The 23,565-nt window shown below is 37.0% G+C and overlaps 1 protein-coding gene across 1 annotated transcript in view; it reads left to right on the forward strand.

Moving 5' to 3' along the window:
- Nucleotides 1-9,489, forward strand: part of NUS1 (NUS1 dehydrodolichyl diphosphate synthase subunit) — a 34,290-nt gene extending 24,801 nt beyond the window's left edge. Inside the window, exons 4-5 of the mRNA XM_004044597.5 lie at nt 3,314-3,413; nt 6,637-9,489. Coding sequence (XP_004044645.1) covers nt 3,314-3,413; nt 6,637-6,727 — 191 coding nt within the window. The 3' untranslated portion in view covers nt 6,728-9,489. The remainder of the gene's footprint in view (nt 1-3,313; nt 3,414-6,636) is intronic.
- The last annotated feature ends 14,076 nt before the right edge of the window (nt 9,490-23,565 follow it).

The raw sequence follows: 23,565 nt of genomic DNA on the forward strand, positions 1-23,565 counted from the left end.
TCTATAGGAAAAAGATCTAATCTGATTTTTTAAATGGGCAAAAGATCTGAATAGATATTTCTCAAAAGAATACATACAGATAGCAAATAGGTATATGCAAAGATGCTCAATATCACTGATCATTGGAGAAATGCAAATTAGACCTACAATAACATATTATCGTAAAATGGCTTTTTTCTAAACAGGTAATAACAAATGCTAACGAGGATGTGGAGAAAGGGAATCCTTGTACACTGTTGGTGGGAATGTAATTGGTACAACCAGTGTGGAGAACAGTTTGGAGGTTTCTCTAAAAACTAAACATTGAGCTACCACATGATCCAGTAATCCCACTGCTAGGTATATACCAAAAAGAAAAGAATCTGAACTCCTATGTTTATTGCAGCACTGTTCACAATAGCCAAGATTTGGAAGCAACTGAAGTGTCCATCAGCAGATGAATCGATAAAAGAAAATGTACATATGGACCACAGGGTAGTATTCAGCCATAAAAAGAACAAGATCCTGTCATTTGCAGCAACACGGATGAAACTGGAGGCCATTATGTTAAATGAAATAAGCCTGTCACAGAAAGACAAACATCACATGTTCTCACCTGTGGGAGCTAAAAATTAAAACAATTGAACTCATGGAGATAGACAGTAGAAGATGGTTGCTAGAGGCTGGGAAAGATAGTGGGGGAGTGAGCCAGTGGGGAAGTGAGGCTGGCTACTGTGTACAAAAAAAAAAAATTGAATAAGATTTTTTTTTTTTCAAAGTTGTTGTGTCTATTCAGGGTCCTTTGCATTTTTCTACAAATTTTGGGATTGGCTTTTTAATTTAAAAAAACTCTGCTGGGGTTTTGATATGGATTGAATCGAATCTGTAGCTCAATTTGGGGAAAGTTGCCTTCTTAACAATATTGAGTCTTCCAGTTCATGAACATAGTATATTTCTCCATTTATTTGGGTTCTAATTTTCTTTTTTTTTTTTGAGATGGAGTCTCGCTCTATCGCCCAGGCTGGAGTGCAGTGGCGTGATCTCAACTCACTGCAGACTCTGCCTCCCGGGTTTACGCCATTCTCCTGCCTCAGCCTCCCGAGTAGCTGGGACTACAGGCACCCGCCACCGCGCCTGGCTAATTTTTTGCATTTTTAGTAGAGATGAGGTTTCACTGTGTTAGCCAGGATGGTCTCGATCTCCTGACCTCGTGATCCACCTGCCTCGGCCTCCCAAAGTGCTGGGATTACAGGCGTGAGCCACCACGCCCAGCCAGGTTCTAATTTTCTTAAATAATATTTTGCAGTTTCGGGGTATAGAATTTCTACTTCTTTTGTTAAATTTACTCCTAGGTATTCTTTTTGATGCTGTTGTTAATGGAATTATGTTCTTAATTTTCAGGTTGTTTGTTAATACTTAGAAATACACTTGTTTCTTCATATTGATTTTATATCCTGCAACCTTCCTAAGATACAAGTTCACCTAATCTAGTAGCTCTTTTTGTAGAGACTTAGGATTTTCTAAATACAGATCATGTTGTCTATAAATAAAGATTACTCCTGCTGTCTCTGCTCAGGTTATTTTTTTATTTAATTTTTTAGTCTGGCTTATGTCTACATAGCTTAGTGGTAAGCCAATGATTTCCGCATTGGTTATGCTTAGATACCTTAAATTTGTAAGGCTTCCATGATTTCTGGTATTGGAAACTGAATTTAAAGTTGCCACCAGTTCTCAAGTTTCCTTGGCTTTTGATTTTCACTGGACTTTCTTCCTGCCCTGTCCCCTACCCTGCTTCCCCTCCTAGTATGTATGTTATTTCCCAGTCGGCCATGGATATGTGAGGGTTTATCTGAGCCCTTATTTCCTGGATCTCACTGTTAAATTTCTTGCCATTGTATTAACTGGGGCTACAACCTCAGGCAAGTAAAGCTGTGGGTTTTCCTATTTGTTGTCTTTTGAATTTCCCACCTTTAACTGTCAAACCATGGATTTTCATTGTTCCTTTTCCTTCTTGCCTACACCCTCCAGTTCCAAATTGAGTCCATATCTTTTCGCAGCAAGTAGCAAATCATCTAATTTTTGCTGTCAGAGCTATACTGGTAAAATGTAAGTTCTCTCCAGTTGATTGGGGTGGGCATTGGGAGCAGTCCCAGGCAAGAAGGCCATAGACCTTTGCCATTCTTACTGAAAGCTCTAGCTTTTTTTTTTGTTGTTTTCTTTAAGAATAATTGTCCGCCTTTGGTCAGTATCTAGTGTTCTTGAATGGTTGGTTTTGTCCAATTTAACATGTTTTTTATAGAGAAGATTTGCCACCCTCTTTACATCACTATTGGAGTTCCTTCTTGTCATTTTTTATGGAAGATAATTTATTGCTTCTTAGGTAATACAGGAATGTGTGTTCCTCTGCTTGGCCCATTCACTCTACCAGTATGGACTTTTAGAAGGATTTTGTTATGGAAATAATTTTTTCAATAGTACTGCTGGACAGGACTGCCTGATCCAGTTTCCTTATTTGACAAATGAAGGAATTTAGCACTGGAGAGATTGTACAACAGACAAGTTAGTGGCAGAATTGAGGATATTAACAACTATTGGAATGTTAGTCTCTTGGATTATAGTATCTTTTTTCTATACTCTTCAAATTTTATTTTTAAGCTATTGAAATACCCTTTTCCTTTTTTTCCCCAAGTCAGGTCTCATATGGAAACCAGTTCATGAAAGAGATAAAAATTGACCTTGTCCTTGTTGAGGCAGATGCTTGGTCTCCTTTTCCTCTCTGAGGCTGCTCTGGCTCTGGGGACCAAGGAAGACATTTGTAATATATGGCTAGGAGTTGGTCTTTTTGGGTTCATAGCTGTAAAATGAGGTGCATGAGGGAAGGAAGGAGAATAGATACTTTTTAAATTTCCTTTTCATCTCTGAAGTTATTTGATTCTGTGGCCAGAATCAAGCAGTCACACCTTTAGAACTGTAGTACCTTTCCCAGGATTCCAAGAGAACACCTACATTGAGTCTTAAAAGATACATCTGATTTTGGGGGTACCTATTGGGTATAGTGTGGGAGGTGGGTTACCCTTTCTTATCAGGTAATCAATCCAGTTAAACAGACTTTTGAGAAAACTTCCACATTTGGAATGAGCATAGATATTAAACTATGTATTACAGAGTTGGGGGTGGGGCATGGAGACATACAGATAAAACTTCTGAAGAAAACAGGTAGTTTAAAGAACCAATTTGATTAACACATTTTGCCCTTGATCTGTGTGTTTCTGTGTGTGTGTGTGTGTGCACATGCAGTGCATGTTAAGTTCATGTGTATTTATTTATTTCCAAGGTTCAAATGGTTGTCCTGATCCTGATTTAGTATTGAAGTTCGGTCCTGTGGACAGCACATTAGGCTTTCTTCCCTGGCACATCAGATTGACTGAGATTGTGTAAGTAATTAAAAGCGTACTGACTTTGTTTAGATTCAGCAAGTGTTTCTTGAGCTCAGCACTGTACTAGATCTGGTGGGGATTTCCAAAGAATTATAATACTGGATCCTTTACCTCAGTTATTTCACAGTACCACTGGTAAAATAAAGTCATACATAAATGAGTTAGACACAAGAGAGTGTATAGTTGTGCAGACGTTTGGTATTGCCACTGATTACCTTAGGAGATCAGGAGTGAGAGATAACTGTAAAGGGTGTGGCTTGATCCGCAGATACATAAAATGGGTAGTTTTCTTACTTAGAGAAAAGGCGAGAAGGGGGGAAAAAGAAAACCTGGGGTGTGTTTTAAAGAAATAAGGAACTAGCCACACCAGAGCAGACAGTGTTAGGCAGTAGTATGAGATGAAATCAAATAGTTCAGAGGTGTCAAGGCTCAGAAATCTTTAAATGCCAGCATAGGAATGTGTGTAGTGGTAGGCAGGCAGTAGGAAACGTGTTGAGCCTGTGTATTATGTGGGAATGGTGATTTTGGAAGATTTGTTTAGCAGCTTATGCACTAGAGTGGATTGAATTTGGGAAGGGATGAGATTAAAAAGACAAGTGAAGAGGCCATAACTATAATTTAAGGGAGAATACATTGAAGAGAATGAAATTGCTTATTTAGAACAGTTTAGGCAAACTTTTTTTGTAAAGGGCCAGATAGTAAATATTTTAGGCTTTTCAGGCCGTACAGTCACTTGCAACTGCTCCTCTCTGTTGCATCTATGCAACTCTGCTGCTATAGCTAAACAACCATGGATGATATGTAAACAAGCATTGTGACCGTGTTCTGATAAAACTTTGTTTACAAAAACAAGTATCAGGCTCCTGGGCTGTATTTGCTGACCCCTAATTTAGAATAAAGGAGAGACATAGTAGCTTTAAAATATATGTAAATGCTGGGTCTTGGAGAATACTACAAATTCTCTCTCTCATGACAAGTATTTACCATGTATAATTGCAGGCATAGCACTTTACTAATTGTGATAAAATTAGAGATGAAATGACTCCTAAGTTTTTAAGCTTAAGTGACTAAGTGATTATGATATTATTGAGAGGAAACCAGAAAGTGAAGGGAATATTCATTTTTGAAGGGAAGATGCAGATGATTTTGAGGCCATAGTCTATTTGGATGGATACACTTAGTGTAGAACAGATAAAGATGTAGAATTGATGCTTGAGTGAGAAGTCAAGGCTAAAGATGTATGTTTGGGGATCATCATAACCTAGGAAGTAGTTGAACCTATGAGAAAATAGAGTATCTCTCCAGGGTGTATGAAGGGGTATTTTAAGCTTGCAGGCAGGAGGGACAAAGTATGAAAAAGAGAAGGGAACGTGTAGCATGTTAGAGTTGGAAAGGACTCTAAATCATCTGTCCCACCTTCTCATTTTATAGATAAGGAAAATAGGGAAGAGAGACATTGTTCAAGCTTGTCACAAAGTGAATTAGAACCCAGATCTCCAGATTCAGAGTTTCTTTATGGTGGGAGTATGTTTCTCTTACCTGGTTTTCTCCAAGGGTTTTCAAGTCATTTCAGGTGGTCTCCAAGTATGGCAGCAGTGATGCTGTGTACAGTTGGGAGTGGTTTGGAGGGAAGAACAGAAGGATTTTGGTTTGAATCTTGAGTATGCAGCTCTATAACTTGACTTTGGAAAGTTATTTAAACTCTCTATATTTGTACAAAGGGCATGTTAATGTGGAGTTGAGAATTTAAATCTGATAATGGACAAGATATGAAGCACATAACAGGCTTTTCCTTTGACCTATGTACATGTCTATGATAGCTATATCACATTATACTGAGGTTTGCTTTGTATTTGTGTACCCTCTACGAGACTGAGCACTGTGATGGCAGGGAAAATGTTAATCATAATACAGAGAAGGGAAGGGTGGGGTTCTGACAGAACAGACTGAGAAATAGCAACAGAGCTTCTGAGGCATTGAGGAGTAGTGGCACTATATTTATTGAAGAGTCGTAGGAGATGAGGTTGATTGAAGGGGTAAGATGAGGAAGACTTAGGAAAGTTGAGAGTTTGAGGACATTTGAAGCAAGCTTTAGCAAGAAGAATGCATTAAATTTGTTCTTTGAGCATATTATTTCAGAGGTGTGAATAAGACTTAAGGTTGATAGCAGAGATTATTAAGAGATGATGAGGAATTAGAAGTGGATGACTTATTTCAGAATTTCTGGCAGTCTGAGGAAGGATAAAGAAAAGTAAAGCTAAAGACAGGCAGGAGTCCTTTCAAGGTAGGTTTGTTCACTCTTTTTTTGTGGTGCATGTGACTGTAGGACTCTGACTGTGACTCTTCTATTCTGACCAGGTGTTTGACCCTGATACTATTTGGAATTCCCACATTATAAAGCTACATAAATTACAGATTGTTTTCATGTTACCTATTTAAAATTAATAGTTACTTCTAATACATAAAAGGGAACCCCCGATTGTGTATTCAGTGTATCTTTAAAGTGCTTATTTTCACACTGTAATTGCCCTTGAGTAATTGGAAATGGTGGAGATAAGTGTTGATTTCTAGGTTGCTCACAACATGGCTGCAATATTTCATCATGTTTGGATGCTGTGTGGCTCTGCCCAACATTAAGCATGGCTTTCCTAAACTAAGTAATATTGGCTTTACTCTGACCAAGGAGAAATTCTTTAATGGATTTAAATGAGATCCTTTATACATAGATCTCTAGCTTTGCATTAATCTGAGCTTACGCTTTAACAAGTTATGAATCTCTCATTACTAGTTGCTTTTCTTGTGGAAAAAGAGGCATATTAATTTTTTACTTGATGATGACATTGTGTGTCCTTGTCATCTCATTGTCCACAATGAACTGAACAATCTTAGTAGAAATTGTTTGGCATATTCTGCTTATAATTTACCCTCAGAGCAGAGGGAATAGCTATCTTCAATGAACACTCATCAATAAACAGTGAGTGCGACTACCCCTCGGTGCCTCAGAGGCTCTCTGCTATTTCCCAGTCAGTTCTGTCAGGGCCCCACCCTTTCAGTCTACATATTATGATTAAGACATTTTCTGTGCCTGTCATGGTGCTGTCTGGTGGAGGATAATTTGGTGTATTCTATTCTTAACTTCTTTTTGGTCCTTATCTTCTGGTTCCCCCCTACATTACAGTGTATATCTAATTGCTTTTCTCCCCCCGTGTTTTCTTTTCAGCTCTTTGCCTTCCCACCTAAACATCAGTTATGAGGACTTTTTCTCTGCCCTTCGTCAATATGCAGCCTGTGAACAGCGTCTGGGAAAGTAGTGGTCATTGGTTGCATAATTTGATTTGAGGCTTGTGGAGGAAAGGACCCAAGTGACTCTGATGTTTACAAAGCACCTATGAAACCCTGTACACACCTAGTTCATAATCCTCATAATTTATCAACAAACACAAAAAAGTGTCTTACTTGAGAGTGAGTGTGTGTGTGTGCGTGTGCACGTGCACACATGTGCACGTTTGTATGTATGGAAATAAACTTATAAATGGGGACATATTGGAGAAGGAAATACATAGACCTACAACTTTGAGCAAATAGCAGTGATATTTTAGGAACTGAAATGTCACACTTAAAGTCTTCAGCCCAGCTACTTCCCTATTTTTGTGGGGAGAAGAGGGCCTGATTAGAACTGTTCTGGTTGTGTTTGGCGGGAGGGGAATAATTTTTGTTCAGTCCTTCTTAGTGACCAAACTTTAATTTTTAAGAATAATATATTGACTTACTGAACTGAAGCATTCTGAGTTGAAAGGAGCTCCAGAGGAGTGGAGTTCTATGTTGCTCACATGTTAAAATCTTGCTCCCCTTCAGAGCAGAGGGAATACCTATCTTCAGATATCCGTCCATTTTCATCTCTTAATTGTAGTCAAAAGTATGACTTGAGAGTGTTGCTCTGGTATTCTGAGAGTGTTGCTCTGGTATTCTGAGAGTGTTGCTCTGTATTCTGGGTTCTGAAGATTATTTGAAAAATAACTCTTACTACATTGAAATGCAGACTTTTAAAAATTTAAACATTGGATTAGGCAGTCAAAAAAAACCAAGCAAGCATAAAAGGTCAATAAGTTGTAATCTTGATAGTAAAGGTGGAAAACTTATTATAAATGGAAAGAAAGTTTTGATTTCCTTTTTTGTTTGATGGGCAGTATGCCATATTATACCCAAAGTTCTTTTAAAAAATATTTCCATCAACTATTTTTATTTAAAATAAACATTTGAGGGAAGTTACCAAGGCAGCTTTTTTCCTCAAAAGTAACCTGTTCCTCTTTGGAATAGCACATTTTAGGGGCATGGTTAATACCTGAGATTTTTACTCAGTAAATCCTGATGGTTACTGTGTGTAAAATATCTTTAAGTAGGATTGAAGGCCTCTGGGGGGGAATAAAATATTACCAAAGTCTATAAAAATAAATTTTACATGTTCTCTTTTATGACAGAGAGCAGCACTGGTTCTGTTATTTTTAAAATGAATAATTGATTTCTTGATAGGTGTTTAATATTTCTTCCCTCACTGCTGATTCTTAGATAGAAACCATTCTTTATATTTGATAGACTGTTTTCAGAAAACCCTTATAAACAAGTGTACAATACTTATCTAAAACTATACATTTAGAATGGAGCAGTTTAATACTAGATCTCAGAAGTTTGAAAAATAGCAAAGAAGACTGGATTTGGAAAGCATGGTCTACAATTGGTTGTTAAATTCTGAAGCTATGAAGAATAAATGTTTCAACTTTGGATTATGAAACCCCATTTATGATTTTTTAAATACACTTGAAATAAAAATGATTAAACTAAATTTTGGTCCAGTGACATTACTTTGCACTGCATAATCCATTATACATTGTACGACTTTTTTTTTGTTTTAATTTATTACTGAGAGTTTTGTGTGAAGCTACAGCATATCTAATCAGAGAATTTCTGATTCCTTATACTGTGATTATGTTATATTGAGGCATTTGTAGTGCAGCTGAAGACTGAATTTATGCCTTTTGTAAACATGATAGGTATAAATGTCTTATAAACATTCTGGAGTATATATAGCTTTAATGAATGAAATTTATGGACCTGATTAAAATGAAGGGATTTAATCGTTGTTAAAGTTAAGTTAGTCAAATAAATTACCTACTGGAATATAGCCCAAGCCAGTAAAGGTTTAATATTTGCATTTTCATGCTTTTATTTTCTCCTTCCATTCATAAGTATATACTTGAAAGTACATCTGTAGCCTATGATTTGAGTCTCTTGAAGTTCTAGGAAGAGGCAAACTACAAACTACTAGGATTCTGATTTCAGATATAGTCATTCCAGAACCTTCTCTTTATGAGTTCACCTGCTAGTACAATCTCCACAACTTGAATGGCATTGGTTGTTCTATAATTCCTGCCAAAAGCATCACAAGTTGTACATCATCAAGGCTCCTTTTGCACTCCCAAGAAGAACTGGTAATTTTAAACAAAAGTATGTGTCTTTATTTGTATTGGAAAATACTGTCTTTAAATTGTTTCTTGTTGACACTCCCCACAATGGAAAAATTACCGAATTAAACCTGTTTTATGGATGGCAGCTTGGAGCATAGCAAGAAGTTGGAGGATTTGAATTCCATTCCCAGTTCTCATTGTGTTTTGTTTCTTAAAACTATAATAATCGGTTACTGTTATAAAGTTTAAAAGGTGGTTTTAATGTGAATAGCAAATTCTGGTATATCGTGACTAATGCTTAAGAATGCCTGTCTTTGAGAGGAAGGTGTCATAATATTAATGAACAGTGCCAAATACACTGTGCATATCTGCAATTTAATCTTTGAATGTATGTTACTGGATTAGCTCCCTCCTCCTGTGTGATGGTACCATGCATAGAGTCAATCAAATCCTTGTGATGTTTTGTATGGACTTTGACAACATGTAAATAATGTGTAAAGCCAGTTTTTATGATTAAGGAATCAAATTTATTGAATTTTATTATTGAAAGTTGAAACTTAACATGTATGAACAAAAACCAATAAAAGAATATACTCTTTTCATTGACTATAGTATTATGTGAATGCTACATTTATTCTGAACACTTAGGGGCTGCAAAAATGTAATAAGAAATGCATATGACTAGATAGCAATACTGTTTTTTTTAGATGGTATGCTCTTGATTGAAATATACTCTCACTTTTACCAGGTTAAACATTTGAAATCTTATAATGTTACTTGCTTTTTGATAGATAATAGTGAAATAAATTCAGCTTTGCCATTGCTAGAGTTGTCAAAATTCCACAGTAATTAAAATTTGAATTTTTACCGAATATGAAATTTCCAAATTAAAAACGTATATGTGTACTCTTTTAAAAAGGAATTTGATAGTTCTTGTCAAATGAGAAAATTTAAAGGTAAGAGTTATGGTTTGTCTTATGCTGCATAGACTATTCACCTCCTAACTTGAAGGTCTAATCATAAGACAATTTTTTTTTGTGCATAGTTTTCATCTAAAATTAAGTTTACCAAAGGTAAATAACTGCTTACTAGGAACTTCCTTTAGCAAAAATTACTATAAAGTTCAGGACAGTTTGAAATAAAACCCAGGAAACAAGATTAATGTGAGCAGTTCTCCAAGATCCTAACTGGTAGGACATAAACTATGATGCAATGGTTAGGAAAAGGTAGTGCAAAAAGAATTTCTTAAGGTTTAAAAAATACACTTTTCATTATAGGAAAAAGAAGATTCAGAGAAACAAAGGAATGTAACCTTATTGATTACATTTTTGGTGATCACCGAGAATTTTTTGTACTATATTTTAAAAAATGTATTCTACTGTAACAAGTTAATAAAGAGATTTTTTAAAAAACTATAAACTAGAAATTGAGAGTCTTGCATTCTCTTTTGTATTTGATTATTGTGTCTGGATATAAATTACAATAGCACATGAAAATAAAATGTTTTAAAAAATTATAGTCCACATTCAATTATTCTTAATATTTAATGTTGGCCCAAATTCTTCAAATAATTTTATGCTCATCTCTCCCTCATCTAGTGATTCAAGGACTGTTAAGTTAATTTTAGCATGACGTATCCAGATGATTGCAACAAATAAAATTAAATGTACTCTGAGGTCAAACTATTAGCAATATCTGCTATTGACTGTTCATAGTCCCTTCATTAGTATTAGTAATTTAAGTTGCTGTTACGAGGACAAGAAAAACATCTGGCTTGGAAAAGGCAATCCTGGAAAAAAAGAAAAATTTAGAATATGGATAAATGCTAACAGCATAGTTCTGTCCTTGTATAGAGTAATGTTTCCATTCCGATAAAGATTTATTTCAATTGCTATATCTTATGGATTTGGTTCTATGAGTGCTTTATTTTAATAAATGTGTATTTTTCAGTGTTAATTTATCAGTAACAGCTATACTTAATAAGTGCCTTAAATTTCTTTCTTCTTTTTTTTAGAGATGAGATCTCACTGCATTGCCCAGGCTAGGCTTGAATTCGGTCTCAAGCGATCGTCCCACTTCAGCTTCATGAGTAGCTGGGCTGACAGGTTGTGTGCCACCACGCCAGGCAAATTTTTTATTTTACGTGAAATAGAAGTAGATATAGGTAATGATAATAGTAATCAACTGTTGTCACCATGTATTTTACTTAGATTTCAGACAATTAGAAAATGGGACATTCAGAAAAATGTGGAAGCTACTTACCTGGGGATGTTTGACATGGCATTCATTTTTCTAGTGCAGTGGTTCTCACCTGGAGTGATTTTGCCCCCCAGTGGACATTTGACAACTGGAGACATTTTTGTCACAACTCACGAGGTCTACTAGTGGTATCAAGTGGGATGAGGCCAAGGATGCTGCTAAACATGCTGCAATACACAGGACAGCCCTTGCAACAAAGAATTAGCCTCAAATGTCAGTAGTGCCAAGTCTCAGAATCTTTGGTCTAGTGTGATTTCTAAATTTTGTCACTTAATTTGTGGGAAGGTGGGGTGGTACTGGATGTTGCCCAAAATTTATCCTATAGGTTAATTTTTTAAAACATCAGATTTATTTAGAATTCATTCTAGATCCTAAATTATATGTGCATATTTTAATTGTATGAAATTATATATTAACATTTGCCCACTCATTAATTATATTCATTATGTTCACATTTATCTTTGACATTTGACTACCAGTTTTCCAAAGTCTGTTGGTTTGTTGTCTTAAGTTTATTTGAAAGAAAATGTGTTCTTTGACAGATAGTAATGTTTTATCCATATACAAAGTTATGAGAAATCTCATGCTTCAGATAACCCATTGTATAAACATTAAATTAACAGTTTCTCCCATTCATTCTGTAGGTAATTGTGATTTCCACAGTTTAATGAGACAGGGTCTCACTCTGTCACCCAGGCTGGAGTGCAGTGGTGCAATCTCCGACCCCCAGGCTCCCACCTCAGCCTCCTGAGTAGCTGGGACCACAGGTGCACATTATCGGGGGAACCCACCCCTGATAATTCTTCGTGGGTTCTTTAATATTTTCCCTAAGTGCTGGCTGGTCTGAGAAATAAAGGGAAAGAGTATGAAAGAGAGAAATTTTAAAGCTGGGTGTCCGGGGGAGACATCACATGTCGACAGGTTCTGTGATGCCCCCCAAGCTGCAAAACCAGCAGGTTTTTATTAGTGATTTTCAAAAGGGGAGGGAGTGTACGAATAGGGTGTGGGTCACAGAGGTTACCATGCTTCACAAGGTAATAAAATATCACAAGGCAAATAGAGGCAGGGCAAGATCACAGGACTAGGGTGAAATTAAAATTGCTAATGAAGTTTCGGGCACCCATTGTCATCGATAACATCTTATCAGGAGAAAGGGTTTGAGAGTAGACAACCGATCTGACCAAAATTTATTAGGCGGGAATTTCCTCATCCTAATAAGCCTGGATACGCTATGGGAGACTGGGGCTTATTTCATCCCTTATCTACAACTGTAAAAGACACGTCCCTAGAGTGGCCATTTTAGAGGCCTATCCGTAGGAACGCATTCTGTTTCTCAGGGATGTTCCTTGCTGAGAAAAAGAATTCAGTGATATTTCTCCTATTTGCTTTTGAAAGAAGAGAAATATGGCTCTGTTCTGTCTGGCTCTCAGGCAGCCAGACCTAATGGTTATCTCCCTTGTTCCCTGAACATGGCTGTTATCCTGTTCTTTTTTCAAGGTGCCCAGATTTCATATTGTTTAAACAATTTGTGCAGTTAATGCAATCACCACAGGGTCCTGAGGTGACATACACCCTCAGCTTACGAAGATGATGGGATTAAGAGATTAAAGACAGGCACAGGAAATCACAAGGTTATTGATTGGGGAAGTGATAAATGTCCGTGAGATCTTCACAATTTATGTTCAGAGATTGCAGTAAAGATAGGCTAAGAAATTATAAAATAGTAATTTGGGGAACTAATAAATGTCCATGAAATCTTCACAACTTATGTTCTTCTGCCATGGCTTCAGCTGGTCCCTCCATTCGGGGTCTCTGACTTCCCGCAAGACAACACCATGCCTGGCTTTTTTTTTTTTTTTTTTTTTTTTTTTGTGGTTTTGGAAGAGACAGGGTCTCGCCATGTTGCCCAGGCTGGTCTCAAACTCTTGAGCTCAAGCAATCTGCCTGCCTCAGCTTCCCAAAGTGTTGGGACTACTAGGCGTGAGTCACTGCGCCAGGCCAAAAATGATCTTTAAAATGTGTGTTTGTAACACAACTATGGCTTGTTTTTGAGGTCACATCTCCAAGAACAGACTAAATCACTGTTAAATTTCTTTACCTCTTGTTTTTAAATAATTCATCTGGTGGTCTTTTTTTAGCCTTCTGAAAGCACAACATTGAGGTGGTTTCAACCTTCTGTGATTTCCACAAATAAGTAATTAGAGTGTTTTTTATAAAGGAATTTTGCTTGCCCTGGAGACAAATGACTTTTCTAGGGGATAATAAGAGGGAAATAAACCTGCTATTGTTCAGGTACATATGAGATGTAAATGTATATGAGAAACTAGTCCTCATAACTGTCATTGACTGGAGTGTGCAGGGCACATCAAATGTAAAGAATCCAGGAGATTAATAGGAAAGTACAGAAAATCTCCAGGCAAATGATTTCATTAAATATTAATTTATGAGTTACTTGGAAGCTGAAAGCTATCTATACATGAGTATGCAGAATATCAAATTGGTTGCAAATCCAAACTCTGTCAGATGTACTGTAAGGTATCAGATGCCTATTAGATGTTAAGACCAGCTACAATGCTTATAGCATATCAGTTGGTGATGCCTTTAATTATTTTAAAGGAAATAATCAGTTTCCCTACTGCCTACTCTTCTGAGCACTGGAAGAAAAAAGCAAAGTTAACAAAATTAGCCTGTGTGCTTCAGAATTTGGATTTTTGTCAATTAAAAGGAGAAATAAGTATTACACATAAAACAGCACTACTTAGTTACTAAACTGGTGATTATGTCCAAGAATTCTCTATTTTAAAAAAATCTAATGTCCAAAAAGATGAACTTAGCTCTTGGTAGTTAAGCATGCTGCAAGGAGGCCTTCTCTAACTCGTGTCAACATCATTTTTTCCTACCCCCAAATTCCCTGCCCTGTGTGAAGAAAAAAAAAAAGTTTATTCCTTTTACTCCTTATCACAAGTAAGTTTACTCCTTATCACAAGCAAGCCTCACATTGTACCTCTGATACCATTTCTTCCTCTTTTCAGGATTTTTTTTTCCCTTCCAGTCTCTGTGCTATATTCTTCCCCTCAGCTACAGGTATTTTAGGTTTTTAACCTTTCTAATTCTTCGAGTCATGGCATCTCTCCTTTTCCTGCCACTGTTAAACATCTTGAAAGCCTTTACCTATCTCCTTGTTTCCTCAAAATTCCTGATCCTCTTACCCTGCTCCCATATTACTTATCACTTTCTAACATATATTTTATTTACTTATTAAGCTTAATTTTTAATAGCCTGCCTCTTACTAGAATGTGAGCTCAAAGTCAGGGCAGGAATTAAAAAAAATTGATTGAATTGACACATAAAACTTAGGTATTTGTATTGAATACAACATGATGTTTTGATACATGTGTACATGTAGAATGGCAAATTGAGCTAACTAATGTGCATTAACTCACTTTTTTTGTGATGAGAACATTTATAATCAATTCTCAGTGATTTTCAAGATGACAGTACATTCTTATGAACTATAGTCACCATGTTGTACAATAGATCTCTTAAACCTATTTGTCCTGTTTAACTGAAATTTTGTATTCTTTGACCAACAGCTCCCTAATTGCCTCCACCCACTTCCCCACACCCAGCCCCCGATAACTACCGTTCTACTCTCTACTTCTTATGAGTTCAACTTTTTTAGATTCGACATATAAGTGAGATCATTTGGTATTTGTCTTTCTTTGCTTGGCTGGTTTCATTTAACATGATGTCTTTTAGGTTCATCCATGTTGTTCCAAATACCGGGATTTTTGTCTTTTTAAAGGCAGGATGGTATTGCATTATGTATATATACCACATTTTCTTTATCTGTTCATCCATTGAACACTTAGGTTGATTCCATGTCTTGGCTATTGTGAATAATGCCACAATTAACATGGGAATGCATATATCTCTGACATACTGATTTCATTTCATTTGGATAAATACCCAGCAGTGGGATTGCTGGATCATGGTAGTTGTATTTTTATTTTTTTGTTTTTGGAGACAGAATCTCACTCTGTTGCCCAGGCTGGAGTGCAGTGGCATGATCTCAGCTCACTGCAACCTCCGCCTCCTGGGTTCAAGCAATTCTCCTGCCTCAGCCTTCCAAGTAGCTGGGATTACAGGCACCCGCCACCATGCCTGGCTAATTTTTTGTAGAGATGGGGTTTTGAAATGTTGGCCAGGCTGGTCTTGAACTCCTGACCTTGGCCTCCCAAAGTGCTGGGATTACAGGTGTGAGCCACCATGCCCAGCCCTATTTTTAATTTTTTAAGGAACCCTCACTGTTTTCTATACTAATTTACCTTCCCTCAACAGTGTAAAAAAATTGTTTTCTCCACATCCCCCTCCCAACACTTATTTTTTTTGATACGAACCATTCTAACAGGTATGAGGTGGTATCTCATCGTGATTGTAATTTGCATTTCCCTGATGACTAGTGATGTTGACCATTTTTTCATGTACCTGTTGGCCATTTGTATGTCTTTTAAGAAATATCTATTCAGGTCTTTTGCCCACTTAAAATCCAGTTATTTGTTTTCTTGCTATTGAGATATTTGAGTTCTTTATATATTCTGGATATTAACCATTTATTAGATATATGGTTTGCAGATATTTTCTCCCATTTCATAGGTTGTCTCTTCAACTCTTGATTCTATGGCTGTGCAGAAGCTTTTTAGTTTGATGTAATCTTATTTGTTTTTGCTTTTGTTGCCTATGCTTTTGGAATCATATATAAAAAAATCATTGCCCAAACCAATGCCATGAAGAGCTTTTCCCTTATGTTTTTCTCTTAATAGTTTTACAGTTTCAGGTCTTATGTTTAAGTCTTCAATCCATTTTGAATTGATTTTTGTATATGGTGGGAGATGAGGGTCTAATACTGTACATGTGGATATCCAGTTTTCCCAGCACCATTTATTAAAGATTATTCCTTCTCCATTGTGTGTCCTTGACACTTTTGTCTAAAATTAACCAACCGTAAGTGTATGGATTTATTTCTGGGCTCTTTGTTCTGTTCCACTGGCCTATGTGTCTGTTTTTATGCTGGTACCATTGCTGTTTTGATCACTATATATAACTTTGTAGTATATTTTGAAGTTGGTAATGTTATGTCTCCAACTTTGTTCTTTTTGCTCAAAATTGCATTGGCTTTTCACAGTCTTTGTGGTTCCATATGGATTTTAGGATTTTTTTTCTATTTCTGTGAAAAATGTCATTGCATTGAATCTGTAGATCACTGGGTAGTGTGGACATTTTAACAATATTAATTCTTCCAATTCATGAACATGGGATAGCTTTTAGTTTATTTGTGTCATCTTCAATTTCTTTTATCAGTCTTGTATAGTTTTCACTTTACAGGTTGCCTCACCTCTTTGGTTAAATTTATTCCTAAGTATTTTTTTTAGTATTGTAAATGGGATTTTTTTTTTAATTAAAATTTTGCATTGGTGTTCTTAAGTGAGGTAGGTCTAAAATTTTCTGTCCTTTGCAGTATAATTCAGGTTTGGAATCAATGTTATGTTTTCTTTATAAAAATTAATGGAAAGTTTTTTCCTCTTTTAGAAGTGTTTAAATAGCATTGGGAGTATTCGGTTCTTGAAGATTTGGTAGAATTCCCCTCTGAAACCATCTAGGGCCGGTGCTAGTTAGGTTAGTTTTTGATAAGTTTTTACATTTCAGTTTTTACTTTCTATCTTGTCAGATTTGATAAGAGATATTTTCTGAGGAAATATCTGTTTCATCTAGGTTTTCAAATTTATTTGGAAAGATGTGTATTAAGCAGTCTCTCATTTTTTAAAATATAGCATTTGTGTCAAAGTCATTTTTCCCTCTTTATTTCCTGTTTTGTGTATTTGTGTTCTTCCTGTCATCTCTTCCCTCCCCACTTTGACTGGTTAACTAGTGACCATTTATTTTGTTGATGAATGTTTTAAGAGTCAGATTATTTATTCTGTTGTTTCATTTCTAAATAATTATTTGTACCTTGTCTTTATTGCATTTCCTCTTTCAGCTGTTACTATTTTTATAGCTTTTGAAATGAGTATTGAATTTAGTACATTGATTCTTTAATTTTTATTGATATAAGTATATAGACTCTAAATTTTCCACTATTCACTGCCTTAATTTTATACTATACATTCTAATATGTTTTAATTATGATTTTTAAAAAAGAAATTTGGCAATTTTTTTTTCACTCTGATCTGAGCTGTTTGTTTAATGGATAATTGTTTTTTTTTTTAATTTCCAGGGTGAAATGAAATTTTTGGTTTTAAACAATTTCTAACTTTTTAGTTTTACTATATTGTGACTGAAGAATGTTGGTTGTATTCTATTTTTGAATTTTTGTGATATATAGTATATTTATTTGAATGTTTCACATTGTTTGACAGAAAGATAAGATTCTCTAGCATCAGGGTATATTTTGGATATATATAATATTGACATTGGTTCTGTTTTTAGGCCTTTTATATACTTAATGTATACTTTTTTCACTTGTCTTGGACTGATAGTGATCTCTTAGTATATTTCTGTTCATTTCTTCTTGCATCTTCTGTAGTTTCTGCTTTATGAAGGTGGCTGCTGTTATTTGGTATGTAGATATTCAAAATGATTATATCTTCATTATGATTATATCTTAATTATGGTTATAATACTATAAAGTATCTTTATTTGTCTTGTTTACTGCTTTGAGTCCTGAATTCTACTTTATCAGATATAAAGCTCACAACCTTGCTTTACTTTTTTTTTCAATTGCCTACTCTACTTTTCCTATTCCTTTACTTTTTGGCCTTTTTCGGAAACAAGGCAATGGGTTAGGCCTGTCTACATTTATTGATACAACTTACTGGTGAGTCTGTGCAGTAGAGAAAGTCAGCCTGAGACTTCCAAATTCATGTTAGAGCTACCACTTATTACAAATCTCTAATAATGCTAAATATTTTACTTTGTAAACACATTTTACAATACTGATGATCTTGTCTAACCTTCATTTTCTTAAATTTCATAAGTAAGAAATATTTGCCAGCTTTATCAAAAGAATATGACCACCCCAAGTTAATATTTTTAAAAATGTAGTTTTAAAATTGCTTAAGAGAAAATACATTTTTGAATAGGAATATTATGCTTTTATTACACAAGCAAGCTCAAATGGTCAGGCAGTACATTGATCAAGTCTGCTAGAACAGCATTCACTGGGAGAAAACTACCAAAGACAAGTAATATCCAGGGGATGCCATTGTCCATCCCCCCTAGAAAATGCATAGAGATTTTAGCAGGGATTGGTATTCTATTCAGAAAGAATACTTAGATTGTTGGCCTTCTAACCTGCATGACTAGGAAGGCACTGGCATCCTGCTGGTTGATCAGGGACTAGGGGGATCCTGGCCCTATCCTAATAGCTCAGGCTTTGTGGTTAGGGTGTGTGTGTGAAGGGATGGGGGTTGTTTTTTTTCCTCCCTTGTTGTAATCAGGGGCCTGGTTCCAAGTGATGTGGCAATCTGGTAGTAGGATTCACCTGCCTCTTTCCTGGCATGACCAAGACACTGAAGTCCAAGATTTGGGGTTAACTGAGAATGATTGCCTTAAGTGCTAGGCATAGTCAGTTTCTATGTAGCTTTGCAAATTCCAACTCCCTCTCTGGGAAACTAGACTCAGGCAAGTTAATAATTAACTTTGAATTTCTATTACAGAAACATCATTATGTTAGTTAATTTTTTATGTCAGAAGCAATTTATGTTTATATAAAGTACCTTACATTTTTGATATGGTTTCCATCAGTAGGTAACTGTATCATGATTTCAGTCTGGTCACTTGTGAGAAAGTTATTTTTGATTTTGTCATTTAAATTTGGATGTTGTTACTATGGGAAAATGGAAAAGTACAACTTCTCTTTAAAAAGTAGTAAGAGGTTTGGATATGAAGGTTGCTTCCCTTGAGGGGAAAATATGTTAGTGCAAATAATTTTCTGCACATGACATGCCTCTACAAAGTTGTTACACATCGTTTTTATTGTACTTCAATTTTTCTAACATGGCAGCAGGTAAAGCATTTTTAATATATCATTAAGCTATAAACTGATTCACAATAGGAAATAAGACAGGAATAAACTTTAGTTGGGGTCTGGGATGGATGGATTTTTAACTCAGTTTTTCATATATTTGAAAGTAAAATATAGATAACTGAAAAAAGAGAAACATTGATTATACTCTATGTTTTATGCCTCCTAAGTTTTCAATAATTTGTGGTATTCTAGTAAAGGAACACCTATATAGCATACTTCATATTGAAAAAGCCAGGATTCTATATTTCATCCATGTAGTATATATTTTATTCTACTTACATAAAATTTATATAGTTTTTTGAATTTTAAATCTTTGATATGGATTTTATATTTTTTTGGACAGGTAAAAACATCAAATATGTTTGGTATTTTCATTGGCATTTCCTTTTTCTTTTTTTATTGCACCATTTTGCACACCCATAACAATGACATGCTTATGGTGGATGCTTGACGAATATTAGATAAATAAATGACTGCAGTATGTCCTCCCTGAGGCAACCTTAATCCTTATTTGAATATGTCTGCTGGAATCAAATTTGTGATCTCCTAGAAAGAATGAATTCTCTGCAATTCGGCATGACGTGATGTAACTGTTAATTTTATATGTCAACTTGACTGGGCCACAGGGTGCCCAGATACTTGGTCAAATGTTATCCTGGGTGTGTCTGTGAGGGTGTTTTTGGAAGATGAACGTTTGAATGGGCAGACTGAGAAAGCAGACTGACCTTCCTAATGTTCATGGGTCTCATCCAGTCAGCTGAAAGTCATAGAGTAAAAAGGCTGATCCTCCAGGTGAGTAAGAGGGAGCTCCTCCTGCTTGACTACCTTGATCTGGGACATTGGTTTTTTTTCTGCCTTGAACTTGAACTGAAACATTGGCTCTTCCTGGGTCTTAAGGCTTCAGGCTTTCAGACTGGAACTTACACCATTGCTCTCCTGTCTCCAGCTTGCTAACAGCAGATCTTAAGGCTCCATAATCATGTGAACAAATTCCTTATTATCAATCAGTCTCTTTCCGTCAGCGATCCCCCACAGCCTATTCATTTTCTTTCTTTGGAAAACCGTGGAAATACCTGGCTACCATTCTGTTTTCAAAAATAATTAAAAGTATTAATGCTCATCATTTCCTTGAAACTAATTTCTCTTTAAACCAGTCTTATTTTACTGGGTACTTTAGTAATATACAGGAATAGATTATGATGGTATAGTAGGTTCAGTAATGGCCATCCAGACATCAAGTCCTAATCCCTGGAATTTGTAAATGTTACCTTATTGGAAAAGGGGTCTTTGCAGATCTAATTAAGGGTCTTGAGGAAAGGGGATTACTCTGGATTATCTGGGAAGGCCTTAAGTACCATCACAAATAGTCTTAAAAGAGACAAAGGGAGATAACATGAACACACAGAGGAGAAGACATACAGATAAGGAGGAGGCGGTGTGGCCATGAGGCAGAGATAGGAGTGATATAGCCACAAGCCAAAGAATACCTAATGCTGTCAGTAGCTGGAAGAAGCAAGAAACAGATTCTCCCCTAGAGTCTTAGGAAGGAATGTGGCCCTGTTCACAACTGGATTCAAAGTTCAGGCCTCCAGAACTTCAAGAGAATAAATTTTTGTGTTTTAAGCCACTAATTTGTGATGATTTGTTACAACAGCCACAGGAAAGTAATACGGATGAAAAAGCTATAGTTACTTAGGTGATCATTAAAAATGCTATTGTAATAGAAAATAGTGGGGGAGGAGCCAAGATGGCCGAATAGGAACAGCTCTGGTCTACAGCTCCCAGCGTGAGCGACACAGAAGACGAGTGATTTCTGCATTTCCATCTGAGGTACCGGGTTCATCTCACTAGGGAGTGTCAGAGAGTGGACGCAGGACAGTGGGTGCAGCGCACCGTGCATGAGCCGAAGCAGGGTGAGGCATTGCCTCACTTGGGAAATGCAAGGGGTCAGGGAGTTCCATTTCCTAGTCAAAGAAAGGGGTGACAGATGGCACCTGGAAAATCGGGTCACTCCCACCCTAATACTGTGCTTTTCCAATGGGCTTAAAAAACGGCGCAGCAGGAGATTATATCCCGCACATGGCTCGGAGGGTCCTATGGCCACGGAGTCTCCCTGATTGCTAGCACAGCAGTCTGAGATCAAACTGCAAGGCGGCAGCGAGGCTGGGGGAGGGGCACCCGCCATTGCCCAGGCTTGCTTAGGTAAACAAAGCAGCCGGGAAGCTTGAACTGGGTGGAGCCCACCACAGCTCAAGGAGACCTGCCTGCCTCTGTAGGCTCCACCTCTGGGGGAAGGGCACAGACAAACAAAAAGACAGCAGTAACCTCTGCAGACTTAAATGTCCCTGTCTGACAGCTTTGAAGAGAGCAGTGGTTCTCCCAGCACGCAGCTGGAGATCTGAGAACAGGCAGACTGCCTCTTCATGTGGGTCCCTGACACCTGACCCCTGAGCAGCCTAACTGGGAGGTACCCCCAAGTAGGGGCAGACTGACACGTCACGGCCGGGTACTCCTCTGAGACAAAACTTCCAGAGGAACGATCAGACAGCAGCATTCGCGGTTCACGAAAATCTGCTGTTCTGCAGCCACCACTGCTGACACCCAAGCAGACAGGGTCTGGAGTGGACCTCTAGCAAACTCCAACAGACCTGCAGCTGAGGCTCCTGTCTGTTAGAAGGAAAACTAACAAACAGAAAGGACATCCACACCAAAAACCCATCTGTACATCACCATCATCAAAGACCAAAAGTAGATCAAACCACAAAGATAGGGAAAAAACAGAGCAGAAAAACTGGAAACTCTAAAAAGCAGAGCGCCTCTCCTCCTCCAAAGGAACACAGTTCCTCACCAGTGATGGAACAAAGCTGGACAGAGAATGACTTTGACGAGTTGAGAGCAGAAGGCTTCAGATGATCAAACTACTCCGAGCTACAGGAGGAAATTCAAACCAAAGGCAAAGAAGTTAAAAACTTTGAAAAAAATTTAGACGAATGTATAACTAGAATAACCAATACAGAGAAGTGCTTAAAGGAGCTGACGGAGCTGAAAGCCAAGGCTCAAGAACTACGTGAAGAATGCAGAAGCCTCAGGAGCCGATGCGATCAACTGGAAGAAAGGGTATCAGCAATGGAAGATGAAATGAATGAAATGAAGCGAGAAGGGAAGTTTAGAGAAAAAAGAATAAAAAGAAACGAACAAAGCCTCCAAGAAATACGGGACTATGTGAAAAGACCAAATCTACATCTGATTGGTGTATCTGAAAGTGACTGGGAGAATGGAACCAAGTTGGAAAACACTCTGCAGGATATTATCCAGGAGAACTTCCCAAATCTAGCAAGGCAGGCCAACGTTCAGATTCAGGAAATACAGAGAATGCCACAAAGATACTCCTCGAGAAGAGCAACTCCAAGACACATAATTGTCAGATTCACCAAAGTTGAAATGAAGGAAAAAATGTTAAGGGCAGCCAGAGAGAAAGGTCGGGTTACCCACAAAGGGAAGCCCATCAGACTAACAGCTGATCTCTTGGCAGAAACTCTACAAGCCAGAAGAGAGTGGGGACCAATATTCAACATTCTTAAAGAAAAGAATTTTCAACCCAGAATTTCATATCCAGCCAAAGTAAGCTTCATAAGCGAAGGAGAAATAAAATACTTTACAGACAAGCAAATGCTGAGAGATTTTGTCACCACCAGGCCTGCCCTAAAAGAGCTCCTGAAGGAAGCACTAAACATGGAAAGGAACAATCGGTACCAGCCATTGCAAAATCATGCCAAATTGTAAAGACCATCGAGGCTAGGAAGAAACTGCATCAACTAATGAGCAAAATAAGCAGCTAACATCATAATGACAGGATCAAATTCACACATAACAATATTAACTTTAAATGTAAATGGACTAAATGCTCCAATTAAAAGATACAGACTGGCAAATTGGATAAAGAGTCAAGACCCATCAGTGTGCTGTATTCAGGAAACCCATCTCACATGCAGAGACACACATAGGCTCAAAATAAAAGGATGGAGGAAGATCTACCAAGCAAATGGAAAACAACAAAAGGCAGGGGTGCAATCCTAGTCTCTGATAAAACAGACTTTAAACCAACAAAGATCAAAAGAGACAAAGAAGGCCATTACATAATGGTAAAGGGATCAATTCAACAAGAAGAGCTAACTATCCTAAATATATATGCACCCAGTACAGGAGCACCCAGATTCATAAAGCAAGTCCTGAGTGACCTACAAAGAGACTTAGACTCCCAAACAATAGTAATGGGAGATTTAACACCCCACTGTCAACATTAGACAGATCAACGAGACAGAAAGTTAACAAGGATACCCAG

This window comes from Gorilla gorilla, chromosome 5 (genome assembly GCF_029281585.2).
Source record: "Gorilla gorilla gorilla isolate KB3781 chromosome 5, NHGRI_mGorGor1-v2.1_pri, whole genome shotgun sequence".
Classification (NCBI taxonomy): domain Eukaryota; kingdom Metazoa; phylum Chordata; class Mammalia; order Primates; family Hominidae; genus Gorilla; species Gorilla gorilla.